The 27,930-nt window shown below is 35.6% G+C and overlaps 1 protein-coding gene across 2 annotated transcripts in view; it reads right to left on the bottom strand.

Annotated features, from left to right (window-relative positions):
* Positions 1-27,930, bottom strand: part of DIAPH3 (diaphanous related formin 3) — a 522,354-nt gene that overhangs the window by 154,431 nt on the left and 339,993 nt on the right. For both annotated transcript variants that reach the window (XM_066380803.1, XM_066380804.1), the window contains one exon: positions 6,354-6,489. In XM_066380803.1, coding sequence (XP_066236900.1) covers positions 6,354-6,489 — 136 coding nt within the window. The remainder of the gene's footprint in view (positions 1-6,353; positions 6,490-27,930) is intronic.

Genomic DNA, 27,930 nt, shown 5'->3' with positions numbered 1-27,930 from the left:
GTATGACTGTCTCTCCCTGTTTCCAGCTTCAGAAAAATGAAAAAAAAAAAAAAAAAAAAAAAAAAAGAATGGATGGTGCAGGTGACCCTTGAAAAACAACAGGTTTGAACCGTGTAAGTACACACGGGTTTGTTTGCCAGTAAATACCTGAACTGTTCTCATCAGTGGCTGGGAGGGCACGGAAGCAGAAACAACTGTATGCACTGATGTCCACCATTTCATACAGGGGACCTGAGCATCCACGGACACTGGTGTCTGTAGAGGTCCTGGAACCAACACCCTGCATATACTGAGAGACAACTAAGTTCTTGGGGAGTCAAAAATTATATGAGAATTTTCAACTGTCTGGGGATCATAACCCAGGCTTTGTTCAAGGGTCAACCGTACTATGTTCTGTACTAAAATATAATAGGTACAAAGAGAAATAAAATTTTAGCTAATACAACAAAATGTTAAAAAAAAATACACTACATTAGCACAAACCCGCATTTCCCCATGTATAAGACGCACCCAATTTGGGGGCCTGAAATTTGAAAAAAAAAAAAAGTATTATATAAAGTTATTAAGCTCAAGTATTCTTCATCTTAAAATCATACAACTCCTCATCACTGTCAAAACTCCCATCCATTAGCTTGTCCTCATCTGTGTCTGATGACGAATCACTGTCTTCATATATTGCCTCATCCTCAGTTCCATCTGAAATGCCACAACCACTGTATAAGACACACCCAGTTTTTGGACCTCAAATTTTTCAAAAAAGGTGAGTCTTATACATGGGGACATACGATAGTATAGCATATAAACATGAGACTAATTTTCCTATCAATTTCTAAGAAGTTTAATATAATCAAATATTTTAAAATAGTACATTTAATGTACATTAATATTCTCCTTAGTTCTCTAAGACCAAATTTTGTTACCACCACTCACCACCGCAGTCAGTCCTCCTCTCCACATCATTATCCTGCCTTATTTTGCCTCATATAACTTTTTATAATCTGCAATTATCTCATATATGTGGCTTGTTGGATTCATTTGTTAGAATTTTAAACTTCATTGCAGCGGGAACCTTATCTATCTCTATTTATCACTGTAATCTCAGCATACAGAAAAACAATTTGTTGATAAGAGACACAAAAGTGGCCAAGATATTAAATTTTGTTTCTGTACCAATAAAATAATATTAGAAGACCACAGCACTTACTTTTTCATATTAATGCAATGCCTTTATTAAAGATAGTATTTATCAAATATCAGAAATGCGTCAAATTCGGTCTCTGTTAATTGTCAAAACCTGATATTTTGCCTAAGAATATTTTCAGTAATCAGTGCTAATCAGACATACTGCTTTGTAACTTCTACTCCATAAAGCCTCCAAATGTTATAAAGATCATAATTTCACATAAAGCATATTCTACATCTAATATGGGAAAGGTGACTGCACATTTGTACTATTGTAAATGTGAAAAAAGATATCAACAAATACTAATATATGCATTTGATACTTATTGGCTGCTGCAGATACATTAATATTAAGAGAATACTCTATTCTTCTATATTAATAATCGTGTTATGTTTAAAGAAGAACTAAAGATTATTCAGAATAGTCATTCATTGAAACTTTAGAAGAGGACTTTCACTTTGGTTCTCATGTTTGGTACAATGAAATTTGAAATATATCCCTAGAGTCTTTAAAATTCTACAGTCTACAAAAAAAAAAATCAAAGTTCATTCCTGAAATGTTCAAATGTTTTTTTAAAAGAGAAGATGTTTCCAGAAGTAGCTTACTATACTGCTCACAAAAATTAGGGGATATTTTATCACTTCATATTTATTTTGAAATACCACTTAATTTTTGTGAGCAGTATATATTATAGCTTTCTCTTGTATCAAATGTCTCATCTTGTATCAAGTGACAGATAAAATCCATTAATATAGTAACACATAATACATAATATACTGCTCACAAAATTTAGGGTATATTTTATAGCTCCATATTCATTTTTTTTAATTTTTTTTTTTTTTTTGTATTTTTCTGAAGCTGGAAATGGGGAGAGACAGTCAGACAGAATCCCACATGCGCCCGACCGGGATCCACCTGGCATGCCCACCAGGGGCGACGCTCTGCCCACCAGGAGGCGATGCTCTGCCCCTCCGGGGCACCGCTCTGCCGTGACCAGAGCCACTCTAGTGCCTGGGGCAGAGGCCAAGGAGCCATCCCCAGCGCCCGGGCCATCCTTGCTCCAATGGAGCCTTGACTGCGGGAGGGGAAGAGAGAGACAGAGAGGAAGGAGGGGTGGGGTGGAGAAGCAAATGGGCGCTTCTCCTATGTGCCCTGGCCGGGAATCAAACCTGGGTCCCCCGTGCGCCAGGCCGACGTTCTACCGCTGAGCCAACCGGCCAGGGATCCATATTCATTTTTAAATATCCCCTAATTTTTGTGAGCAGTGTATCTATTTTAAAGATATTACTGAATATAATTTATATAAATCCATGTTACCCAGAATATCCTTTAAAGAATACTCTCCCAGAGAATATTAAAATATATGTCACATCAGAAACTCAGCATATTAAAGGCTTTGGAATCTCTTATCAAGTGAAGGCCTTACAGTTATTTCAGACCCATCTATAATAATTTGCAGACCATGTTTGGAAAGAGATAGTGTAGAAAGGTTTTATTAAATAATCCAATAGGTCAAATAAGATGAGGTTTATGATTAACAAATGATACAATAGAAACTTTCCTTAAATTTATTTTAAAAATAAAAAATATTCAGATTTATTTAAATAATCAAGAATAAAAAAGTAACATCCTCAACATAAAACTACATATCTGAAACCAATATAAATTATTTATTAACTGTAATTGGAAGCTAAATATTAGAACAGTTCTGGTAAAATTCAGAAGCAGACCGTAGTATATTAAAATATATGCCAAATAAATGAATGATTAAGGAAGAATTACACTGAATGGAACAAAATACAGTGTGTCCGTAAAGTCATGGTGTACTTTTGACCGGTCACAGGAAAGCAACAAACGATGACAGAAATGTAAAATCTGCACCAAATAAAAGGAAAACCCTTCCAGTTTCTGTAGGATGATGTGTCAGCATGTGCGCATGAGCAGATGATGACGTAACACCATGTATACAGTGGAGCAGCCCACGGCCATGCCACTCGAGATGTGGACGGTACAGAGGAAAGTTCAGTGTATTCTGTGGCTCGCTAAATTCGAACCCGTGACCAAAGTGCAATGTGAATATCGGCGCGTTTATAACGAAGCGCCACCACATAGGAATAACATTACTCAGTGGGATAAGCAGTTGAAGGAAACCGGCAGTTTGGTGGAGAGACCCCGTTCTGGTAGGCCATCAGTCAGTGACGAGTCTGTAGAGGCTATACGGGATAGCTACCTAAGGAGCCCTAAAAAATCTGTGTGTGAGCCCACATCGAACTGCACTGAATAGGTATGAAACTGGGAGAGTTTTCCTTTTATATGGTGCAGATTTCACATTTCTATTGTCTTTTGTTGCTTTCCTGTGTCTGGTCAAAAGTGCACTATGACTTTACAGACACACTATATTAGAAAAACTGAAAATGGAAAAAAATGGAAGTGGATATAAAATTGCTGAAAAAATGACTTTCTAAACTTAAAGATGATAAAAAAAAATCATAAAAGCAAAGATAATAAAATATATAACAAAAGTGAAAGACTTTAATATGTCAAGAGAGAAAAATAAAAAGCTAAATTGAGAAAACATAGTTAAAAGGTAAATATCAATGTGTAATGAGCTAATTTGTGTAAATCAATAAGAAAAAGACTAAGATAACACAATTTAAAAAGAAATACAAAGAGTGTAAATACTTAAAATATGTCCAATCTCAGTAGTAATCAACTAAATGCCAAATTAGGATGACAAAACCTTTTCATATATTAAATTAACAAAAGTCTTTAAAAAATGAGAATACTTTAACCAATGCACATTTATAAATTAATGTTAAAAGTTGGTGAAATTAGAGTATTACTTTTGGAAATCAATTTGGAAACCTGTATGAAAAGTCTTAAAGATACCTATCCTTTTCTATTTCATATTAAAAATATATATTTAAATTTACTGATTTTGGAGAGAGATAAGGGGGGAGAAATACACAGAAATATCAAACCATTTCTGTATGCGCCCTGATCAGAGATCCAACCAGCAACCTCTGTGCATCAGGATAACATTTTTCAATGATTTATGCATAAATGTATTTATCACATTGAATAGATGGAAATAACTATTGTTCTATGACCTCATTAATGACTAATGCATGTTCAATTTGATATGACATGTCCAGTGGATACAATGACATAGATATTAAGTATCATAATTAAGAATAACATGACACATTCAGGAAATTAAGCAAGACAATGTAAGACACTAAACTGCATATTCACTAGGATCATATAGCTATATTAAAAGACAATACATTTTAAAACTGAAAGAAAAATGTGCCAAAATATTATCAGAAGTTCTTTGGATGGGAGGATCATGGGATGAAGGTTTTAAGATTATTACTTTTTAGGTGTCTCTATAATACAAAAGTATTATATTTAAACTGGAAAAACAAAACTTATTCATAAAAATTGGAACTTACATCAGAAGACATATAAATTTAAATAAAATCACTAGTAAGATTATGCTAAATTTGAAGTTTCATTAAAATGTTTGTTGCCTATCAGGTGTTAACTTTCTGGGTTGGTGGAACAAAGAATTGCTGAGAGGCTCATAGATCCTCAGGCAAAACCTATGACAAGCAACTCAGCCAACCTGCTATGAAGGAATGCGATTCTAACACTAAATGAGCTAATGTTCAAATACCAGAATGTTTAGTAACTAGGCAGTAACAGATAATGTTTAAATGACTTTCAGAAACATATTTAAAAAATCAATTCTCAATCTATCTGATCTCCATTTTTGTTTACACTTTAAGATATTTCTCAGAACACTTCCTGAATTTCAAGTGTACTCTTAAAGAAATTGTGCTTAGATGACTTTTTCCCCCTGGAAGAAACATGTGCTTTAAGGCACTCAGTTTGCTTTATTAAAGATAAAATATGTCTGTAAAAATGAAAGGAGAGAAGGCAAGAAGACATCCCTGTGTACCCCTGGGGAAACCGTAGGTGAATTTGCAGCCCTGAATTGTAAACGATGGCAATTTAGCAGTGAAGTTGATGGATTTTAATTAAAGACTTCTGCAGTCCTTAGTGGCTTGGAGATAGAAGAGCCAGAAATTTCAGGGGGTGAAATATAACTAAAATTTTCTTAATTCTTTTGTTTCTAAGATAGTGGTATCTTTTAGCTTTGGAATATATATATATATATATATATATATATATATATATATATATATATATATATATATATCTGTAAAGTGGTAATTTTGCTCTTTTCCAAGAGCATTTTATTAATGAAATTTCAAAATATACCAAAGTAGAGAAAACAGTATAGTAAACACACCCTTCCCTCCAAGAACGCATCACCTAACTTTAGTATTACTTATAGCCAATCTTGTTTCGTCTATACACCCACCTACTTTGCAGTGACAATTAGACTATTATGACTGAAGTCCCAGACACCATATCTTTTCATCTATAAAATTTCTGTGAGTCTCTGAAAAACACTTTGAAACATATCTGTAACAACATCATTATGTCTTATAAGTAAAAAAACAGTATTCAAATTTTTCAGACTGTTTTTTCCTACATTTCTTTGGATTGGAATATATAGGGTGGAGGCAAAAGCAGGTTTACAGTTGTGAATAAGCAAAACAGTTTATTCTTGTATTATTATTTATTAATTATTATTTTCCAAATAAAAAACTGTTAAGCTACTTTTGTCACACCCTATATTTAAGTTCTATTTATTGCAATTGGTTGATGTATATTTTAAGTGTCTTTTAATCATTAAGTTTCCCCTCCATCACATTTTTCCTCCTTTAGTATAGCTTGTTGGAGAAACAGTATTACTTAGCCTGTGGATTTTCTTTATTAACTGATATAAATTATTACAGATTGGTTGTTGAAATAGTAGTTAAAGAAATGTGAATATACTGGAACTACACCAGAAATATGAATATACACTACACCAGTGAGCCAAAATCACCTACAGCCCAAGTTAGAAGGAAAACACTACTAGTTAATAAACTAAAGGGGAGGGGGAGTGCATAAAAAATTGAATTGTTCTAGGGTTTAACAATACAAATAGGTAATCATATCTTCCTTTTTTTACCAAAGTATATTAAACTGCTAATAAAGTAACCAGTACAATTCTAGTGTATGTAGTGTAAACAGCAAATTTGATAATACTTACCAGTCTTCATTTCTAACAAGAGCTTTTTTCTTTGCTGGCGTTCAAGTCTTTCTTTCTCAGCCAATTCCTGGGCTATTCTGGCACGTTTTTCTTTTTCCTCTGCTTCTCTTTTTTTGACATTTTCCTTTATTGCTTGCTATAACAAATTAATTTTGAAAAATGGTCAATTTTAACTGAAGCGATTCCACAAGAAAAGGAAAATTATTAATCTGAAGAGCTGTGATTAAGCATTTTTAAAATAATGGTTATTTACTATATTAGTAACACAGTCTTTTATAAGATTAGTACATACACCCTTTTAAATATGTCATGTGTGTATAAATACATACTGTTATGTTTGAATCACCTGCACCATAATAGAATCAACTAAGAGACAGAAACTAAAAATAAAAATCATTTAATTTACAAATCAAAACTGTTTTTGAACATATATTCCCAAAAGGATATCTAGTGAATGTATATATTAAAGTTCCCCATACTTCCTCTGCTAAATCAGCTGTTGGGTACAAGTAAAATAGTTGAACAAATAATAAAAAGGAGCTGAAATTGCGCAATGGCTCCTTTACACTAAAATCACTTAACAATTTTTCTCACGTAGAGAAAAGTGTCATAAGGATGACTAAAGGTCTATTTGGCATTTCAAACTCAGGCCCTCTGACTGTTCATCAAAATGAACAACCACGTGGAAATCATAAGAAGATCTCAAATAGCTATATGACCAGTTAAGATCTTATTTTCTAAGTCCTATACAAAATCAAGAAATGCCTCTCAGGTAGCATTAGTGGGAATTAGCAGGTAAACATAGATTTTTCAAAGTGCCAACAAACAGCATGGTATTGTATTGCAATCTCCTACAGAGAGTGTATTCTCAGCACCAATGAAACCAAACAGGTTATCTCATTGCAGTTTATCACTAATAGTGTTAATTTGAAAAGTGTACAATTAAACTGTAACAAGTAGGTGGCTTATCTTATTTGGGGGGAGATGCTGATTCCTTTTTTACTGTAATATTTTTTAACCCTAGAAATAGTGTGTTTTTCACTAAATATCAAATAATAAAGTTTAATATTATTAAAACAATGAAAGGAAAGGTGCAAGAGGAGAAAGGAGGAACAAAAAGTATAGAGAGAATAGTAATTCATCCATCCATCCATCCATCCATCCATTCATCCAATAAATACGGAGCGACTGAGTACTATTTAAAGACAACATATATGTATAGCTCTAAAACATGCTTACATTCTGTGTGATAGAGTGGCGCAGGAGGCAAAGACAGGCAAGTAACAATAAAAAGTCTAACACAGCACTATAAAAAACAGACTCATGTGATAGGATGCCAGGGGAACTTCTATACATTAGATTGTCAGTTAAGGCCTCACTCACTGATTTAATTCAAGCTGAATGTAATGACAGGGAGCTAGCTTAGCCAGGTGATGATGTGGGGGAAGAACAAAGGCAAAGGTTGTTGGCAGGTTTGAGGGAGAGGCAGCCAGGGTAAAGGTGTAAGGTGAGGTCAGGAGATTTGCTGAGGACTGATCATTTAGTATTTATGGACTTCTAGGCCATTTGGATTTTCTTCTAAGAAAACTGGAAAACAATTGCAGGTTTTCAAGCCAGAGAGTGTTAAGTCTTAGCATTCTAACATATGAGTATTAATCAAGCAGTTTTGTTTCAAACTATCTTTTCGAAGATACTTATATAATGAAGTCTTGGAAGATGAAAGTAGTGTCTCCCTCCTAAGCAAATGGATTTGTTTTGCTATCCAGTATGGTCAAGTGGGGAGAAGGTCAGGATGCCTTATTATCCCTTAGAAAAGACTGGATTCCCTACATTCAGGATGCGTTTTCTAGAAACTCAAACTTATTAAGCATGTAGATATTAAACTTGGCCTTCTTAAGATTGCCCTGTGAGAATCTGGGCTCCAGAATGAACAAGTGTTTACTATGACAGCTGTTATTGCTATAATAAACTGCTCTTTGTCTCTGACCCTGCATCTTGTGTCTTCTGCCAACATCCTTGGAAGGCTGGCAGGCTCACAAGGTAAATTCTCATATTCTTCACAGTTCCTGACATATTAACACATTATTATTGCTAAGGTATGAAATACCAGCAGCAACAATAAATGCTTTAAGGTGCAATCCCTCCAGTCTGCAAAATGTGTTTTGTATTCTCCATTCTGGCACAGAATGGTTAAGTATTTGTTCACTATAATGAGAACAGTAAGAACATAGGCAAGATTGGAAAGCTAGCTATAATCTATGTCTTTTTCCACCATGTTGCTTTATATTATGGTGCCATATGTTAAGTGCCAGTTATAAGACAACAGCTGCTATAAAAATCAACATACATTAGAAAGCGAGGAGAAGGCAATATAAAAAGAAAAAAATAAGCATGGTTTCAAAGACAAGTATGTATACCTGTATGTGTGCGTGTGTGCACACCCATGTATGTAGGTGTAAGGGAGATGGTGTAGGAAGAGCAGATTGTGGTGGAGAAAAATATAAGCAAATATTCAGAAATCAAAACTGTATTTCTTGCTCGACGAAAGTGAGTAAAAGGAAATTGCGATAAAAATATATATAATATAGCTTATTTATGAAACTTATTAAAATAAAAAATTTTCTGATGTGAATTTTCCACTTTAATGACCGGATGCATTTCAATGAGAACATTTAATAGATTACATATTACCAGATATAATTGCCACACCTTTTTAGTATGCCATTGGGCAATAAAAAGTCAAAATTACTTCTCAGGACCTATAAAAATAATGTTTATATTTAGAAATAAGGTCTGAAGTAGTTCTTAAAGCTATTTTGTTTTATGGGAAATGCACTATTGATTTTAATTTAAAAGCTTATATCATTTAAAACCTATCTTACTTTGACATTATAACTATTAGAACAAGAATTTAGCTGGAAAAATACCAACAGACAACTTAGAAATAGGTATTTAGTCTAAAACTAATAGCCCAGTTCAAACAGTAATTTGGGATTTTCTCTATTCTAAATGTTGAGATGTAAAAGTAGCCTAAAATAGAACAGCTGAATAGTTAGAAAACCACATTATTCAGAAACAATTGCCTCTTAATTACTTTAATTCTATATTCAAAGCCAGAAAAGAAAGTTAAGGGTGAGCCATACATAAAGAAAATTAGCTATAAGACATTGATTTTTTTAAACCATCTTATTCTTGACCTGGTTTTCCATTTATTCAATTGGTAAATAAATTGCATAGCCAACAACTAATTTTAGCAATGCAATGTTAAAAGAAATTCTTTGAGTTTCTGCTCAACTTTCTAGACATAACCACATGCTCTTGTCTGAAAGATCTGTGGGCTTACCAGTCAACATCAGTGGTTTTCAACTGGCGTGCCACAAGAATTATTAAAATATGTAATACATGACTATTTAGTCAGGGGCATGACCTCTTTTCCCTTAGGTTGTCAAACAGAAATGACAACAGCCAAAACAACAATAGCTGTCCGGTAAGAATGAATCAAAATTACACCTATTTTTTTGTGCATGTCAGATCAGCAAACAAGTTTTTGGTGTGCCATAGAATTTTAGTAATTAGCTTATGTGTGCCATGATATGAAAAATGTTGAAAATTGCTGGTCTACAGCAATGACTGCAAAAAGGTTTTAATGCTTGTCAGTTCTGACCATCTCAAATGAATAATCAATAATTTATCTGACTTCCTAAGAATCACATGCTTTTTATGTTGATAGCATATTCTAGAATATCTATATTAAAAATACATAGGTATGTTAATAAATATATGTATATAAAAATATATAGAGATGTAAACAAATGTGTATGTGGTGTGTATTCTGGAAAGAAATAAAATACATGAGCTTACAATTATTTCCCACCTATAATTTCTTTTCTACATAACCAATACAACAAGAATTAGCCACATCTAGTTAAAATATACATTATAGCATTATATAACTTATTTTCTTTCAGAGAAACAAAAATTATCTAAAGCCAGTAAACTTAACTGTTTGTTTGTGTGTGTGTGTGTGTGTGTGTGTGTGTGTAAGATTTAAAAGTTTAGGAGAGTATAATCTTCACAGATTGTGATTATCATAAAAATTATCACTGAATTTTTAAAAACTTCATCATTCTTATAAACTTCTGTAACTTGCTTTGTTCACTCAACATTGTTTCTAAGATACATCCATAATTTTATGCATAAACTCAACCTATCCTGTTTTATTATTTACTTGCCTATCAGTGGGATTGGGTTGTTTCCAATATGAGGCTATGATAAACAATACAGATACAGACACTTTTGTACATGTCTACCTGTATCTATGTGTAAGTTTTTTTTATGGTGCACCATATCACTTGGTTCTTAAATCTATTTAGAAACTGGTGACAGCCACTTTTTAAGTGAAAGAGAATAAAACATTTTAGAATGTGACATAAGCAGTAAGTATAACTGGTGTCTTTGATGGTTTTTTGTTCTAAAAATACACATAAAAGTACTGAATCCTATGGAATAATTTTACAATGTGGGTTATGATCAAAAGTTTGAAAATCACCTCTCTAGGATAAGGGCAAAGTGAATGAAAAAGAGGAGAGATTCTCTTCAGTCTTACTAGATGACATCATTGTATTTTTAAAGTGGCTGTGCTAATGGGTATCCCTCACCATCAGCGTGGGATCAGAGCACACACATCACTAAGAAGTCATCACCGGTCCCCTATTTGGCATGCATACAGTGGTACCCAATCACGCTTCTAACTTATATTTCCCATGCTGTGAAACGGCATTCCTATGTTTTACTCACTTTTCCATTAGTTTGTTGATCATTTTCTTAATGATTTATAGCTCTTTATATATTCCAGACACTAACTCGTCAGTTTTATGCTCTATCAGTATATACTGGAGTGTAACTGTCATTGTACATTGTAGTAATATGCTATGAAAATATGCAGAGTAGGGTGAACAATCAGAGACAGCAAGGTGCCCTACGGCAAAAGCTCTGAGCAGACCAGAGTCCAGAGGCTTCTCTGACCTGCACTAGAAACAGAGTGTGCTGGAAACATTAAAACAGCAGCGTAAGATTCAGCAACACAGAATGTTTAGGCTCTTAGAACAGAGACTAGGAGTCAGTGTGTTTCTTGTCCCTTACTTCACTCTGAAAACTTCTGCAGTCTGCTTCCTTGAGATATTTGTACTGGCTAATAAGTATCTGAATAAGGCTGGGGACGGCTTCAGTCCTTCGGTCTGCGGACAGGAGTTGCCTTCCCTCGGCCTCTTGGAGCATGTCATCTGTTCTCCGAGTAGTTCATTGTCACAGTGACAGTACATTATTTATGTTCTTTCATTAAACAAAAGTTCTAAAACTTAGGTAGTCAAAAATATTTCTCATATGGCTGTTACTTTTACATTTTACTGAACAAATCCTTCCCTAATTCAAAGACAAAGCTATTCGCTATATTTCCTTCTTAAATTTAAAGTTTTAATGATGCTGCTGTTCTAGTCACATTTCAGGACACAAGTATCTGGAGTCAACGTTTTCTGAATGGTATGAAGTAGGAGATACAATTTACTTCTTTCATATGAAAACAGGCTGACTCATAACTATATCTCTACCAGCCTACCCTTTCTGCATTGATCTGCAAAGCTGCCTCTTCTAAATTTCAAGGAGCCATAATATTTGTTGATTTCTTTTTGTTTGTTTGTTTGTTTTGTATTTTTCTGAAGCTGGAAACGGGGAGGCAGTCAGACAGACACCCACATGCGCCCCACCGGGATCCACCTGGCACGCCCACCAGGGGGCAATGCTCTGCCTATCTGGGGCGTCGCTCTGTCGTGACCAGAGCCACTCTAACACCTGGGGCAGAGGCCAAGGAGCCATCCCCAGCGCCCAGGCCATCTTTTGCTCCAATGGAGCCTCGGCTGCGGGAGGGGAAGAGAGAGACAGAGAGGAAGGAGATGGGGAGGGGTGGAGAAGCAGATGGGCTCCTCTCCTGTGTGCCCTGGCCGGGAATCGAACCCAGGACTTCCGCACGCCAGGCCGACGCTCTACCACTGAGCCAACCTGCCAGGGTGTTATGTTTTAAGGCTGTTTTAGTCCATTTGGTAAAGATATCCACGTTTGTATCAACAGCACTCGGTCGTAAATATCATAGCATCTGTCTTATCTTTCTTCTTTAGAAATCTTCACTATTCTTCACCCTGTCATTCATTATTTCAAAATGTACTTACTAAGGTTTTTAAAAAGGCCTATCAAGATTTTAAACAGAACTGCTCTGATTCTGTAGATTAGAGCAGTGGTCCCCAACCTTTTTTGGGCCACGGACCGGTTTAATGTCAGAAAATATTTTCACAGACCGGCCTTTAGGGTGGGACGGATAAATGTATCACATGACCGAGACAAGCATCAAGAGTGAGTCTTGGATGTAACAGAGGGAATCTGGTCATTTTTTAAAAATAAAACATCGTTCAGACTTAAATATAAATAAAACGGAAATAATGTAAGTTATTTATTCTTTCTCTGCAGACCAGTAACAAATGGCCCACAGACCGATACCGGTCCGTGGCCCGGGGGATGGAGACCACTGGATTAGAGAATTGATATCTTTACAATATTGAGTCTTTCTGTTTATGAATGTCATATGGCTCTCAGTTACCTTAGATATTTTTAAGTCTTTTGAAAAAAAAAAAAAGCATAACTTTTTTCCCAATTAAGGTCTTAAGATAGTTTATGTTAGATTTATTCTCTGTATCTTTTCAATAGCTCTTGTTAATGGTGACTTTTTAAAACTTTTTTTAATATAATAACTAATATACATATTTAAATATTCTACTGATAGAATTCCTTATTTGTAAAAATTTTCCTGTAAGTTTCTTTATTATTCATAGAGAACTATAATAAAGTTAATTTCTTCATTTTCAATTTTTATACTTTTTATTTCTTTCTTGTCATATTGTAGTGTACTAGCTAGAAGGTAAATCCCCAACACCAGATTGAGGATTCCCCCTGTCGCTAGTTTCCTACTTATGGACAGAATGGTCAAATAGTTTGTTCAATAAGTTTGTTGTCCTGTTTTAAAACCTGAACAAAAATTGAATTTTATCAAATGTTTTTCTCAATCTACAGTAACTCTTAAAGAAGTTTTAGTTATAAATATTCTAATATAAAACCGCTGTCGCCCTGGCCAGTTGGCTCAGTGGTAGAGCCTGGTGTGCGGAAGTCCTGGGTTTGATTCCCGGCCAGGGCACACAAGAGAGGAGCCCATCTGCTTCTCCACCCCGCCCCCCCTCCTCCCTCTCTGTCTCTCTCTTCCCCTCCCGCAGCCAAGGCTCCATTGGAGCAAAGATGGCCCGGGCGCTGGGGATGGCTCTGTGGCCTCTGCCTCAGGCATTAGAATGGCTCTGTTCACAACAGAGCTACGCCCCGGATGGGCAAAGCATCGCCCCCTGGTGGACGTGACAGGTGGATCCCGGTTGGGCGCATGCGGGAGTCTGTCTGACTGCCTCCCTGTTCCCAGCTTCAGAAAAATACAAAACAAAAACAAAAAACCACACTTTCATTTCTAGAATAAACTCAACTTGGACCAGAAGAATCTATCTTTTTGAACATTTGATCATAATATATCTCTTACACTCTATTAGTCTGTAATAATCTTTTCATTAAAATATGGTAAAACATCTGTAAAACTTTCAGGGCCAAGCATTTAGTTTGCTGGAAGATTTGAAATGTCATTAAGATAAAAATTAGTTATAGGCTTATTCAAGCTTTCCAATTCTTTAAAGGCATTTTCAATACAGGATGGGGCAAAAATAGGTTTCAAGTTGTTTGTATGAAAAATAATACAATAATTAATAAGTAATAATACAGGAATAAACTAGATTTCACATACAACTGTAAACCTACTTTTGCCCGTCCCTGCAAGTTTTTTTCAAAATAACAGCAATCTGACTTTTAAAAAATTCTCATCAGTTTTTTTCTTCATTCCCCTCCTTTTATAGTCTCTAGAATTATATAACTTTTTTTTAATTTCTGAAGTCAGATGCTTACATGGTTAATTTTCAGTCTTTCTGATTTTTTAACATAAGCACTTACAATATAAATGTCCTCCTACCATTATTACTACATTCCATGAATTCTGGTGTGGAGTATTTTCAATATTGTTCTGGTCTAACTTTTTTCTATGATTTCTTCCTTGACACCTAAGTTATTTAATAAATTTTTTAAATGTCCAAAATAGAGGCTTTAATTTTATACTTTCTTGATTTTATTTCTAACTTCATGTTATTGTGGCCAGTGAATGAAGCTGATACTTAGAAATTTATCAAGATTTCTTTCATGATCTGTAGTCCCATATTTCCACACATATAAGACACTTCCATGTATAAGATGCACCTTAATTTTGGGACGCAAAATTTGGGGAGGAAAAAGTATTACATAAAGTTATTGAAGTCAAACATTTTTTTTTTTTTACAGAGAGAGAGAGTCAGAGGGATAGAAAGGGACAGACAGACAGGAACGGAGAGAGATGAGAAACATCAATCATCAGGTTTTCATTGCGAGACCTTAGTTGTTCATTTACTGCTTTCTCATACGTGCCTTGACCAAGGGTCTTCAGCAGACTGAGTAACCCCTTGCTCGAGCCAGCAACCTTGGGTCCAAGCTGGCGAGCTTTTTTGCTCAAACCAGAAGAGCCCACACTCAAGCTGGCGACCTCAGGATCTCAAACCTGGGTCCTCCGCATCCCAGTCCGATGCTCTATCCACTGCGCCACCGCCTGGTCAGGCAAACTCAAACTTTTTTCATCATAAAATTCATACAACTCATCATTGTCAAAATTCCCATCCATTAGCTTGTCCTCATCGGTTTCTGATAATCACAGTCTTCAACAATGAGTGCAAAAACAAGCTTAAAAAAGCAGGAAATGCAAGTAAAAAAATCTACAACCACTATATAAGATACACCCAGTTTTTAGACAATTTTTCAAAAAAAAAGTGAGTCTTATGCATTGGGGAAATGGAGTTTATGAGTAATCAGACAAAAGTTCCACTTGTGATTGAGAAGAACATGTTTTTAATTGAATAGCTGTATTCTATATGTTAATCAAATCAAGTCTGTTAATTGAATTGTTTACAGGTCCCATGTCTTAGTATTTTTCTGGCTGACTTACCAATAAGTTAAGAGAACTTTGTTGAAGTTTCCCAATACAATGCTGATTCTGTCCATTTATTTCTGGACTTTATCGGTTTCTACATGATTATTTGGTGCTAGGTTACTATGCACATGCAAAGTTTAGAACTGTATCTTTCTGGTCAACTATGCTTTTGATTATTTTGAAGTAATATTCCCTGTCTTAAGTCTATTTTATTTGTTTTAAACAGTTTTTTCTTTTGTTTAACATTTGCCTTGTATTTCATTAACTATTTTGTTATTTTAAACTTTTCCATATCCTTGAAACTTATGTTGGTCTCAAACTGCAAAAAGCTAGATTTTTGTCTTGTTTAGCCCATGTTATGATCTTTAAAAAATATTATTGTGATTTACAAAATGTGTTTGCACCATTTTATATTATTCCTTCTATTTATCCTGCTTTATCTATGCTTTTTATTTTTTTCCTGTTTTTATTTTGTTATATGTCTTTCTTGTTCCATATTCCCCCCAGAAGTCTGGGATTTTACTGGACATGTCCATCCTCTTCCTGGCATCCCTGTAGTTTTATCTCATAACAGCTTAGCAAGACCTAAGGATCATGTGTCTCTACTTCCCTTCTTCCCCTTTGAAAAGTACAGAGAACATAAATAACCTGACCTCTACACATCTCTTTCAATTAAACAAAGTTGTCCAACAGTTAAGCTGTTTCTCCTTTCTGCAAAACAATCTACACACTGTTCTATACTTTACATCTAGTTTCATGGTGATTACACCTTCTTGTCTCTCAAATGTTTATTTGTGGGGGTAAAAACTTCTGCTCCTTCTTTAAATACATCTTTCAGAGCAGTGGTCAGCAATCTTGGGAAGTGTTATAGTAAATAAAGTATTACTGGAACATAACCACTCCCACTAAGTTACATAGTGTCTGTAGATGCTTCTGCGCTGCTACATACAGCTGAGTGGTTACAAGAGAGACCACATGGTCCACAAAGCTGAAACTTTTACCAGCTGGCCCCTTAAAGAGCTTGCCAATCCCTGCTTTAGAAGATGTTTTAACAGAACAATATCTATGGAAAACAACCTCATCTGTTTATTCACAAATAGTTTAATTTTGCCTTTGTTCTATAAAAGTGCTTTTACAGAGTATCTCAAATTGGAAGGACAGTAGGTTTTTCTCTCGACATTTGAAGATACCTCTTTTGGCTTTGAGTTTTGCTGATGAAAAATCACTTACACTGGTGGTAATATCTTTTCTTTTTGGCTGCTTTTAAGATTTTGTCTTTGGTGTTCTATATTTTCACTGCAATATTTTTCAAGTGAATTTTATTTTATTTATCTGTCTTGGTATAGGCTAGGGGTCAAGAACCTATGGCTTGGAAGCCAGATGTGGCTCTTTTGATGGCTAGATCTGGCTTGCAGACAAATCTTTAATAAAAAAAAATAACAACATTAAAAATATGAAACATTCCCATGTATTACAATCCATTCATTTCCTACTGCTCATGTTCATGGTTGTGGGTGGCTGGAGCCAATCACAGCTGTCCTCCGGGACATCATCAAACTTTTATTGGATAATGCGTATCATACATGGGTCGTTGTATGGCTCTCATGGAATTACATTTTAAAATATGTGGTGTTCATGGCTCTCTCAGCCAAAATGGTTCCCGACCCCTGGTATAGGCTGTATACTTCCACTCTGGAAAATTTGCAGCCACCAGTTTCAATAATGTCTTTCAGTCATTGTTTTGAATTTATCCTTGTGGTCTTCCATCCTTCCCTCTATGTTTCTGAACAAGTCTTTTATACTGCTAATTGTATTGTCTTCCTGGACTGCATTCTGGACAACTTTGTTAGATCTATTGTTCAATTCACCTTTTCTTTCTTCAGCTGAGTATAATCAAGGAAGTTTAATTTCAACCATCATGCTTTCATTTCCTGAAGTTCTATTTGGTTCTTTGTCAAACCTGCTTGGTCATCTTTGAGGTAATCTTGTTTCTTTCTCTCTTTAATCTCAACTGTTATTTCCTTAAATATTTCACACATTATTTCATATCTGGAGTCTTATGTGTTTGTATCTACTGGTTCTTTTTTTTTTCGTCCTGATCAGTTCACCATACAACCTCTTGTTTCTCTTTGTATTTTGTAATTGGGGTTAAGTACTCTTACTTGAGTAAACTTAATTTGTGAAAATCTTAAGGACCTAAACTTTGTCTCCTGCGCAGAGCTTTGAATGTGCTTCTGGAAATAACCAAGAATTATTCTAACCTGGATAGGGTTAGTTTCCTCTCGTCTGATTTTTGTCATACTCAGTGTTCTCACTCGGGTCTTGCTCTTGGCACCCCAGGACAGCCCAGCTTTCTCTTTTGTGTCCCTGTACTCCACATGCAAGTTTCAGCTTTGTTCTTTCCTTTCTTTAGCCCATATTGTCCTGGGAAATTTCCCTAACTTTCTCAAAAACTCGCCATGCTTTATTTTCCCCCAAAAGTTTAAAATATAAAACATTAGTGTGTATATTGCCTAAAACAAAACAGAACAAAACAAAAAGACAAATAAATATTAAGAAATAATCTATATTGCAAATATACCCACTTGAAGAATACATTGTTATCCTTATATAGCATCACAGTAGATATAAAAATGAAAGTATAAAAGAGAAGTAGGCTTGCACAGGTCCCGGCTTCGTGATCGTACTTCATCTGTATCACTGAGCCTTAGCCTAAATAGTTCCATCTCTCCTACTCGACATTTTTCAATATGCGATAGTATCCTGAATAGTTTTGTAACTTAGAAAACTAGTGCATATTTTTTTATATGAAAACAATGTTAAAAAGCTTATACATGTCTTCTTGTTCAGAGATGTTTCTTTCAACATTAATGGATATTTAAGATATGTAAGCCAGGAATCTCTTTAGTATGCTTTTCATTTAATTAAAAAAAAAAATCTTTGCCTCTTGCCTAAGTATTCAATTTTTGTTTCAAGTCTCTGAAATAACATTAAACAAGCCCAATTTAAATCCACATGCTTTTCAGAGGGGCGGATATTAGGAAATATGAAAACATCAAATAATTTTCTCAAAGTAAACAACTACGTAAGAGTCAAATACATTCCCACTAAATGCTTTGTTAGGATTTTACTTCACATTGAGAAGAGAAAACGCTCAACCATACTAAATGGCTGCTTTCTAGAAATTCCCAATGATAATATTTTCAGGAAGAAATATTTATATAAACCTTAAAAATGTATGCCTGTACTCAAACACATATTCCTATACTGGAACATAAAAGAAAATATGTTTTCAATAAATAATATCAGTCACAAAAGTCTTTAAGACTATAAAAAATATGTGATCTGCTTATGTTTTCCATCTAAAGTATTTTCTTTGTAACTAAATATAAAACTTTTTCCATATGTAAAAATAGGATTATAAACAATAGATTATAACTACTTTATGAAAAATAAGTTTATTCTTAGAAATCACTATTTGGAATAATTACAAGGTAGAGGCTTTAGAAAGAAATCTAGATGGCATACAATTAATCAAATTAATTTCTCCGGTATCATCAAATCCAATAAAAAATTGTCAGTGAGAATAGGAGAACATGATATACTATACATTGGCACAAACAATTCATCATCTTAACATTCAATACAAGGTATATTATTAGTTAAACATTATATGACTGTGAAACTTATGAAACTGGGACACTAGCCTTTGAGAATGTCCCAAAGGATGTGCAGGTGCTGATTAAACCGTTTCAGCTTCAAATTGCTCTTCCTTGTCAAGTCAGTCTCAGATGAGACAACAAATTACTTATTAGCCCATCAGGGACTTAACATCGCCAACCCTTCATCACTATACTATGAGTATGCAATCCCTTCAAACACTTTGTAAAATTCTCAAATCAGTGATACATTTCAACCTGTTCCATAACTTCTTTAATAAAATATGAAATGTTCATAATTAAGGTTTTCCCAAAGTAGAACTTGACTTTTCATTAAATATGTTCTCTTCCTTTACATTCTAAGTTGATATGCTATAGAAATAATTCTTTTTACCTGTCAATTTTAAGGCTAAATCAAGGCACAGGTAGCTACAAGATGGCACCATGAAGAACAGTGCTTTAAGGTGGGCGTGGGGATTGAGCAGCACTATTTTAGCTAGCGCTGATCACCTCTTCAAGGAAAACAAACCGAAGTCCCATATATTCCAAGTGAACTTGGTAATGTTCAAAACGTAACGAAACACAGCCTTAAGCCAATAATGTGTGTGTGTGTGTCTCTTTCTTTCTTTTTCATTTACAATGGGAACGACCAGTATATCTGATATGCAAAGAATATGTCATTTTATTCATTTTTGTTTGTTATATTTTAGTTTAGTACATGAACTAATCTGCTTATGATTATGTATTAGTTATTGAATTATTTTCTCTTTGTTATCAATCATCCTCATTATTGTATTAGAATAATCCAGTTTTCTTTTTGTTATATTATTTCAGGGAACAAAGTACTAAAAAATAAAAGGGAAACAGAAATTACCAGTCATTTAGTCTTACATAACCCGTTAGTCAAATGCATGCATTATCCCACTGAGCAATGCATAGTAAGAATAAATCATCACTAAAGAGAAAAACTAAGCCAATTAGTTTAGATGTATTTTTATTGTGAAAAGCCTAAAGAATAAACATTAGAAGAAGCTAGCAATTAATTTTCAAGGTTGTATACCCAAAATATTCAGCACTTGGAATTGATCTAATTCCTTAAAAAAAAAAAAAAAAAAAAAAAAAGATACCAAGGAGGAGAAAAAAAAACAAGATCCTATATTTAGAATATTCATTTTGCTCTGTTTGGACATGTATATACACTTCCAAGTATGATCTCAAAATAACAATGATGTCAATGAGGACAACTTTCAAGTCCTAAGCTCACTAAAGTAAGCAAGGACAGAAGATAGGCCCTATTTTAATTACATAAGTTGACCCAACATCTAACCACAGGACTTGTACATGATTTTCTTTTCTCTGATAATGAGTCAATCTACAAGAACTAAGGAATACACAAAAATGATTAGTGCTTTGGAGTTCCTGTTAGACATCCAGCTGGTCTATATAGTAGTCCTCAAACATTACATTTAGAGCTGACAGGCATCTGATTTAAATATTTAAACATTTTGGGAAAATGAGTTTTGTTCTGGCTGCCCTCTTTATCAAAAAAAGAAAGAGAAAAAAACTACACTAAAAATACCCTCTCACTGGATGAATTCATTTTTGTTTGGCAAATCACTAGTTTAGTTTCAGTACTCAGTAGAAAAATAAATTTATTTGATCAACACAAACAGCAAGATTAAATGAGGTTATAATTGATTTTATATTTGTTCACTACATAGTGTTATTTCAATTGTATAAACCAAAAATCAACATAAACTCTGTAAAAGGCATGAATGACAAATCGTTAACTGGATAAAACATATCTCTAACAAATTTGGAGAAGTAATCTAAAGACAGAACTATTGATGAAAAAATAATAGGTAGCTATTTATTTCGTTCAAAGTTTAAAATACTTAAAGTGTTACCTTGTTATAATGAATTGGCATAGGCAAAAATTATTATACTTCTATTCTCTGTAGACAGCTAACTTGTTTTGAGGGTATACACACATTATATCATTTGATCTTCAAAATGTAACAGGCTATTACTGACAGGGAACTGAGGCAGAGTCAGGTTAAGAAACTTATCCACAGTCACATATGCCAGAGCCTGTGCCCTCAATCACGGTTGTCTTTTAAATATTGAAGTAGACAGCAAAACTTCACTATTAAAAACAAAGAGGATCCGGTTTCTTGATGGCAGAATTCATAAATCACTTAAGATATGAAGAAATCAGAATCTGTTTGTCATTACACATAATTCACATAGGAAGCAAAGTTTAGGGAGGAACAGAGTGGACTTCATAGACTAGATAATGACTGTGAACTTTAGCACTTTTGTATTTCCAAACCCAGGGGGCAAAGAAGAAAAAAAGACAATGTGAGACTCCCACTTTGGAGTGTACATCAGCAATCCCCTCTCAGGCAGGGATGTCTTTCTGTCGCCCTGGAAAGCCTAACCCTAAAATGGAGTGTCTGGTACTACAGGGGCTCAGAGACTATAAAGATGTGATCTTTTTCAGTACTTTAAAACACAAAAGGTTCATGGGCTCAGAAAAAGCCACACACACCGAAAGGTCTGATTTCTTTCATTTAGGCACATCAGTTTTATTTGGAAACATATGCAATTTATAAACTCAGTGGGTCTACAGAGTGGTTACATGTCTAACTAAGAAAAATTGTAGAGAAATAGTCTTCCAACATGTTATCTATTCTAAAGGGTAACAAAAGAGATCTAAGAGGTGAAAGTATTCTGAAGTATTTCTCCAAAATGAGATCGTTAAGCAAAATAAATAAGGTGTCAGATGAAATCTGCTTAAAGAGTGCTATTGCACTGTGCTGATAATTCTGGTTAAGGAAAGAGAATGGAAAAGAACCTTCAATGATAAAAAAAATAAAACCCTCATCGGGATAAGAAAGAAGAAGAAACCATGTCAGTCGGGCCTATGTGAGTAAAATTCCCTAATCCAAACCAGAAGGGGGACCAGGACATACGTATCAGTCAAAGCCACAGTGACCTATGAGAGATACAAAAATTAGATTTACATTCAAAAGACAAACATCGACAAGCTATAGCTCTTGGGTAAGATAAAGGAAGAGAAGGGGTACCTAGAAAGATCCAAGCAAAAATTCATACTGAGTTCAATTCACCCTGTAGAAGAAGGAGACCTCTAATGATAACAGGTACATTGATAATGGCATGTAACAATGAGTCAACAAACAGTCACAAGGGAAAAGGATGATTATTGCTAGGCAACGCTATAAAAATAAAGACATGAACTTCATTTGGTGAAGCTTGATGCCTGGGAGGCCACAATTTACTCAGTCTCTACAGTGAGGTCAAGTATTTCCATCTACTACCTCCAATTTGAACTGAATGCTTCACATGAGTCCTAAAGGAAATAAAAATCTATTCCAATATTACAGAAAAGTGCTGACTCTTTACCTCACACCTTCACTCTCCCTCCTGCCATTAATCGGCCTCTACTTTTAAAAGAAAATATTTTAGCTTTGAAATAAGAGCAGACCTGCAAGCATTCTTCTATTATGAACCAATCAATGAAAATAAAAAGTTATTTTATCAAAGAGTGAGGAAAATGTATGCCTTATGCTGATACCCTCTAGTACGTTATTTAAAAAAACAACTAAAAAATTACATTTTGATTTTTCTAATAATTTGAGCAGTAGTGTGTTGTAAAAGTAAAAAAAAAAAAAGTCCAGGCTTTGCAGCCAGGCAGGCCTCCATAAAACCCTAGCCTCTACCAAATCTGCAGGGCTTGTGCAAAGGCACTGAGGTTCTCATCCTGCAGTTAACCTCACAGGCAACATTTTCTACAACTTGGGTAACAATCTCTGCCTCTCAAATACAGCATAAAGACCAAGTCTGATACTCGTAAAGCACCAAGCACAGGGTCCCGAAAGAAGCAAACAATCAGTAGCCGCTGTCTTTGCTTTTGTCCTGTTGAAAATGGTAACAAAAATAATTTTAAAAGCTAAATAAAACTAAAAATTAAACTTATTCCCTATTTTTGAAAGCTGATCAAAAGTTCTAAATAAAAATCATTCCCTATGAGCATTCTACCTAGATTGTTAAAACAATGACGACAAATCAAACCCAGTTGAAAAACCCCAACTAGAAAAGGGGTGTTAAACTGCTGTATGAATAGCTAGCTCTTCCTCAGAGGCAGTTCCAAGATCATGAAACTTACCTCCCCTTGGTCTGCATAGCTCGAAGCAGCAACTGGAAAAGATATTCCTTCTTTAGCTATTATTAAAAGACTCTAGGGCAGGGGTCCCCAAACTTTTTACACAGGGGGCCAGTTCACTGTCCCTCAGACTGTTGGAGGGCCGAACTATAAAAAAAAACTATGAACAAATCCTTATGCACACTGCACATATCTTATTTTAAAGTAAAAAAATAAAACGGGAACAAATACAATATTTAAAATAAAGAACAAGTACATTTTAATCAATAAACTGACCAGTATTTCAATGGGAACTATAGGCCTACTTTTGGCTAATGAGATGGTCAATGTCCAGTTCCATATTTGTCACTGCTAGCCGTAACAAGTGATATGACGCACTTCCGGAGCCGTGACAAGTGCGTCCCGTGTCACCAGAAGTAGTACTGTACGTGAGCGACGCCGCGCTTTGCGGTCCTCTCACTGACCACCAATGAAAGAGTGACCACTTCCGGAAGTGCGGAGGGGGCCGGATAAATGGCCTCAGGGGGCCACATGCGGCCCGCGGGCCGTAGTTTGGGGACCCCTGCTCTAGGAGGAGAGAAGGAGAGGGATGCAGAGGGAGAGAGAGAGAGGGGAAGGGAGAAGGGGAGAGAGAGACCAGCTATATCTATACAAATCAGTTGTGGGATCCTAGTAACACTGATGAGAGATTGTATGAATTAGTCAAAATTAAAATTACAGTAAAGGGCTTTGAATAACAGTGAGCCAGTATATAGTTGCTTAAGTGTAAAATCTGGGGCAATCCTGAAACAAATATTTTTGGATAAATTATTTACAAACTAAATTACTTTTAAACGGATAAGTGACCACATTTTGGGGGGAGGGGTTAGGTGCCAAGTCCGTCCTGTGAGTCTATTGAATGTAGCTCCATGTATAATAGAAGCTAAGAGTTTATCCATATGCAACAGAGACTCTGGAGGCAGGTGCCTGGTTGGCACCTCAGCTCTGTCACTTGCTAGCTGTGTAACAATAGGTAAGTCACAATCTCTCTTAGCCTTAGTCTTTTTATCTTTAAAATGGGAATAATAATAATATACATACTACATTTGTTTGTTGTAAGGATTAAATGAATGAATACGGCACCTGGCACTTGATTAGCACTATGGGTTAGTCATGAAAGCATATCAACCATTGTATATGAGAACATTAGTTACTTAATAAATTTACCTATTATGTCCCATTAATTATATAGAGACACACAGGTAAACAAGACAGACACAGGTCATCACTAGATAAATGATGTCTGAGCAGAGATCAGAAAGGTGAGTACAATAATATAGCCAGCCAACATGGAGGGAGTGCTCCACAGGGACCAGCAAGTAGAGTGGCCTGAACTTGACAGAAAACATCTCATGAGAAACTGCCGCAGTGGAAGGCAGCTGCCAGGGAGGACAGCGGTTCCCAGCTCCTTACACGTGATGTAAGACAGACCGTCACCTGATGGCAAAGTTTGCTCTCGCAGGAGCAGGAGTATACCCCAGTGCCGGTGGGGGAATAACAATGGACAGATATTTTAACACTATTTTCTTAAAAAGAAAATATACTTTTTGCCTATTATATTAATATGGCTTTCCAGAAAAGAACTTCAATACATCTATCACTAATATTTTCATAGTGGCTCACTGAAGTTAACCTGGTTTCCAAAATTGAATAGTATGAAATTGAACAGCAACCTAAAATATTGGAAGGTTTTGAAAAAAGTAAAAACATATTTGTCAATAAATTCTGTTAATACAGACACTGTGGTATTTTGAAAGACACTATGGTATTTTGAAAGACATAGTGTCTAAAATTTATTTACCAGAAAAAAAGGAAGAATAAAATGGTTACATATTACACTTCCCTTCCAGTCTTCTTTATGCTTATTTTTATTCTAAAGAAAAATTTCCTCTCAAAATTATTTAGATTTTAAAAGTTTTTAAGCCTGACCTGTGGTGGCACAGTGGATAAAGCGTCGACCTGGAAATGCTGAGGTCGCCGGTTCGAAACCCTGGGCTTGCCTGGTCAAGGCACATATGGGAGTTGATGCTTCTAGCTCCTCACCCCCTTTTCTCTCTCCTCTCTCTCTGTTTCTCTCCCTCTCTCTCTCTCCTCTCTAAAGTGAATAAATAAAATTTTTAAAAAATTAAAAAAAAAGATTTTAAAAAATTTAGCTGTAAGGATTTTAATTTAGTACAATGTATGCGTAAGTGTGTGTACGATGGCCGTTTTTACCAGGACCAATCTGAATACTCTGAAATAGGCAAAGTATAGTTGTCACTGATTACTCTGTTTATTTTTTTTATTTTTCTTTTTGTATTTTTCTGAAGCTGGAAACGGGGAGAGACAGTCAGACAGACTCCCGCATGCGCCCGACCGGGATCCACCCGGCACGCCCACCAGGGGGCGACGCTCTGCCCACCAGGGGGCGATGCTCTGCCCCTCCGGGGCTTCGCTCTGTTGTGACCAGAGCCACTCTAGCGCCTGGGGCAGAGGCCAAGGAGCCATCCCCAGCGCCCGGGCCATCTTTGCTCCAATGGAGCCTCGGCTGCGGGAGGGGAAGAGAGAGACAGAGAGGAAGGAGAGGGGGAGGGGTGGAGAAACAGATGGGCGCTTCTCCTGTGTGCCCTGGCCGGGAATCGAACCCGGGACTCCCGCACGCCAGGCCAACGCTCTACCACTGAGCCAATCGGCCAGGGCTACTCTGTTTATTTTTAAACCTTTTTTTTTTAAGAAAGGAAGAGAGAGAGAAAGAGAGGGAGGGAGAGAGGGAGGGAAAGAGGGAGGGAGAGAGGGAGGGAGAGATGGAAGGATGGAGGAAGAGAGCTGAGAAGCATCAACTCATAGTTGCTTCACTTTATTCATTGATTGCTTCTCATATGTGCCTTGATCAGGGTGCTCAAGCTGAGCCAGTGACCTTGGGCTTCAAGCCATCGACCTTGGGCTCAAGCAAGCAACCTTGTGACCACGTGGATGATCCTGTGCTCAAGCTGGCGATCTTAGAGTTTCGAACCTGGGACCTTAGCGCCCCAGGTTGATGCTCTATCCACTGCACCATCATGGGTCAGGTCTGAATACTTTGTCATTCAAATACTTACTTTCTCTTTCTGCCCACCGCTTAATAACAGAAATGCCAAATTACCCACAGAACGCTCCAACACTCTAATCCTACCCGATTTCAGTATGATTTAGATTTAGACCTGGATTCATATCCCAGTGTCCTTATTTGTAAAACAGAACACAAGCTATAGAACAAGGGAGGCAGCAAACACAGCATTTAAGAGCACAGGCTCTGGAGGAGGACTGCATGGGTTCGAATTCTAGTTCTACCACTTTCTACCTATGTGACAATGAGCTAGACATGCTCTACTTCTGTACCTTAGTTTCTTCACTTGCCAAAAACAGATGGGAACAGTGAAAAGATAGAACATTATTAAGAAGATTGGCTGAGATAATATATGTAAGGCATTCTGGAAAAATGTCTGGTTCACAGAAAATAGTCAATATATAATGAATCTTATTTCATACATTCATTTTATAATTTTATGCATAATTGTGTCAAAGTTCCCCAAGATGATTCTAAAGTTTGATAATTTTTTTGGAAGGACTCACAAAATTCAGAAAAGCAGTTTAGTACAGCAAAAAAATACAGATTAAAACCACTGCAGGTGAACAGAAAGAGGTATTCACCAAAAATCACATTCTAGGATAAACTATCTAGCTTTGTCCTAAGCATACAAAGACACCCTTCCCAGGTGGGATATTCCAAGGGCTTAGAGGTGATCTCCAAGGAGTAAGGTAAGGGCCAGAGCCTTCTCTGGCACACTTAGGGTATGTGGACCTCAAGATGCTGAGTTAACCCTTTACTGAAATCATAATTTATTAAGCAACTACCATGTGCCAAAAGCTATGATGAATACTTAACAAATATTATCGTATTTAATATTTAAACACTCTTATTAGAAAGAAGTTAATATCCCCTTTTACAAATATAAAAAGTGAGTCTCTCAGTAGTACACAGTCCAAACCTAGCTCTTTCAGACTGCAAAGCCTACGCTACTTCCACTGAGCAATACTGCTTCATTAAACATTATAAAGATTAAAATCATATACCATTCAAATACATCACCCATATAGGCACACAGCATATTCAATAATTAAATTCATTTCTAGTATGGAAAAATAACAAAAAATCACCTGAATTTGGAGAAGAAATAAACTCTTGTAAGCAACATATATATTTAACATAGAGAGACTAGTTTCCTTTATATACTGACTTTTATTAAAAGGCTATCTAATTATAACCAAGTGATTATAACTAAGTCCGATAAATTCAGAGATAAAGTTTCACAGAGATTAAAAAACAAACGACAACAACAAAACCCAGCTCTTTAAATTCAACTATTTTTTTTCCCTTTACACTTCAAAACTTTTTAGTCCCCACTAACATTTGCTGAAATACAGGAATGACTTACCCATCTATTAAGAATAACAATTTTTCTTCGCAGAAATGTATCACCAGTTCCCTAAGGAGGCAACAATGCTTTCTCATTTTAATATGTGTGTGGCTTT

Source organism: Saccopteryx leptura, chromosome 4 (assembly GCF_036850995.1).
Source record: "Saccopteryx leptura isolate mSacLep1 chromosome 4, mSacLep1_pri_phased_curated, whole genome shotgun sequence".
NCBI lineage: Eukaryota > Metazoa > Chordata > Mammalia > Chiroptera > Emballonuridae > Saccopteryx > Saccopteryx leptura.
The sequence above is the reverse complement of the archived record's forward strand: the minus strand, read 5'-3'. Positions and strand labels throughout refer to the sequence as shown.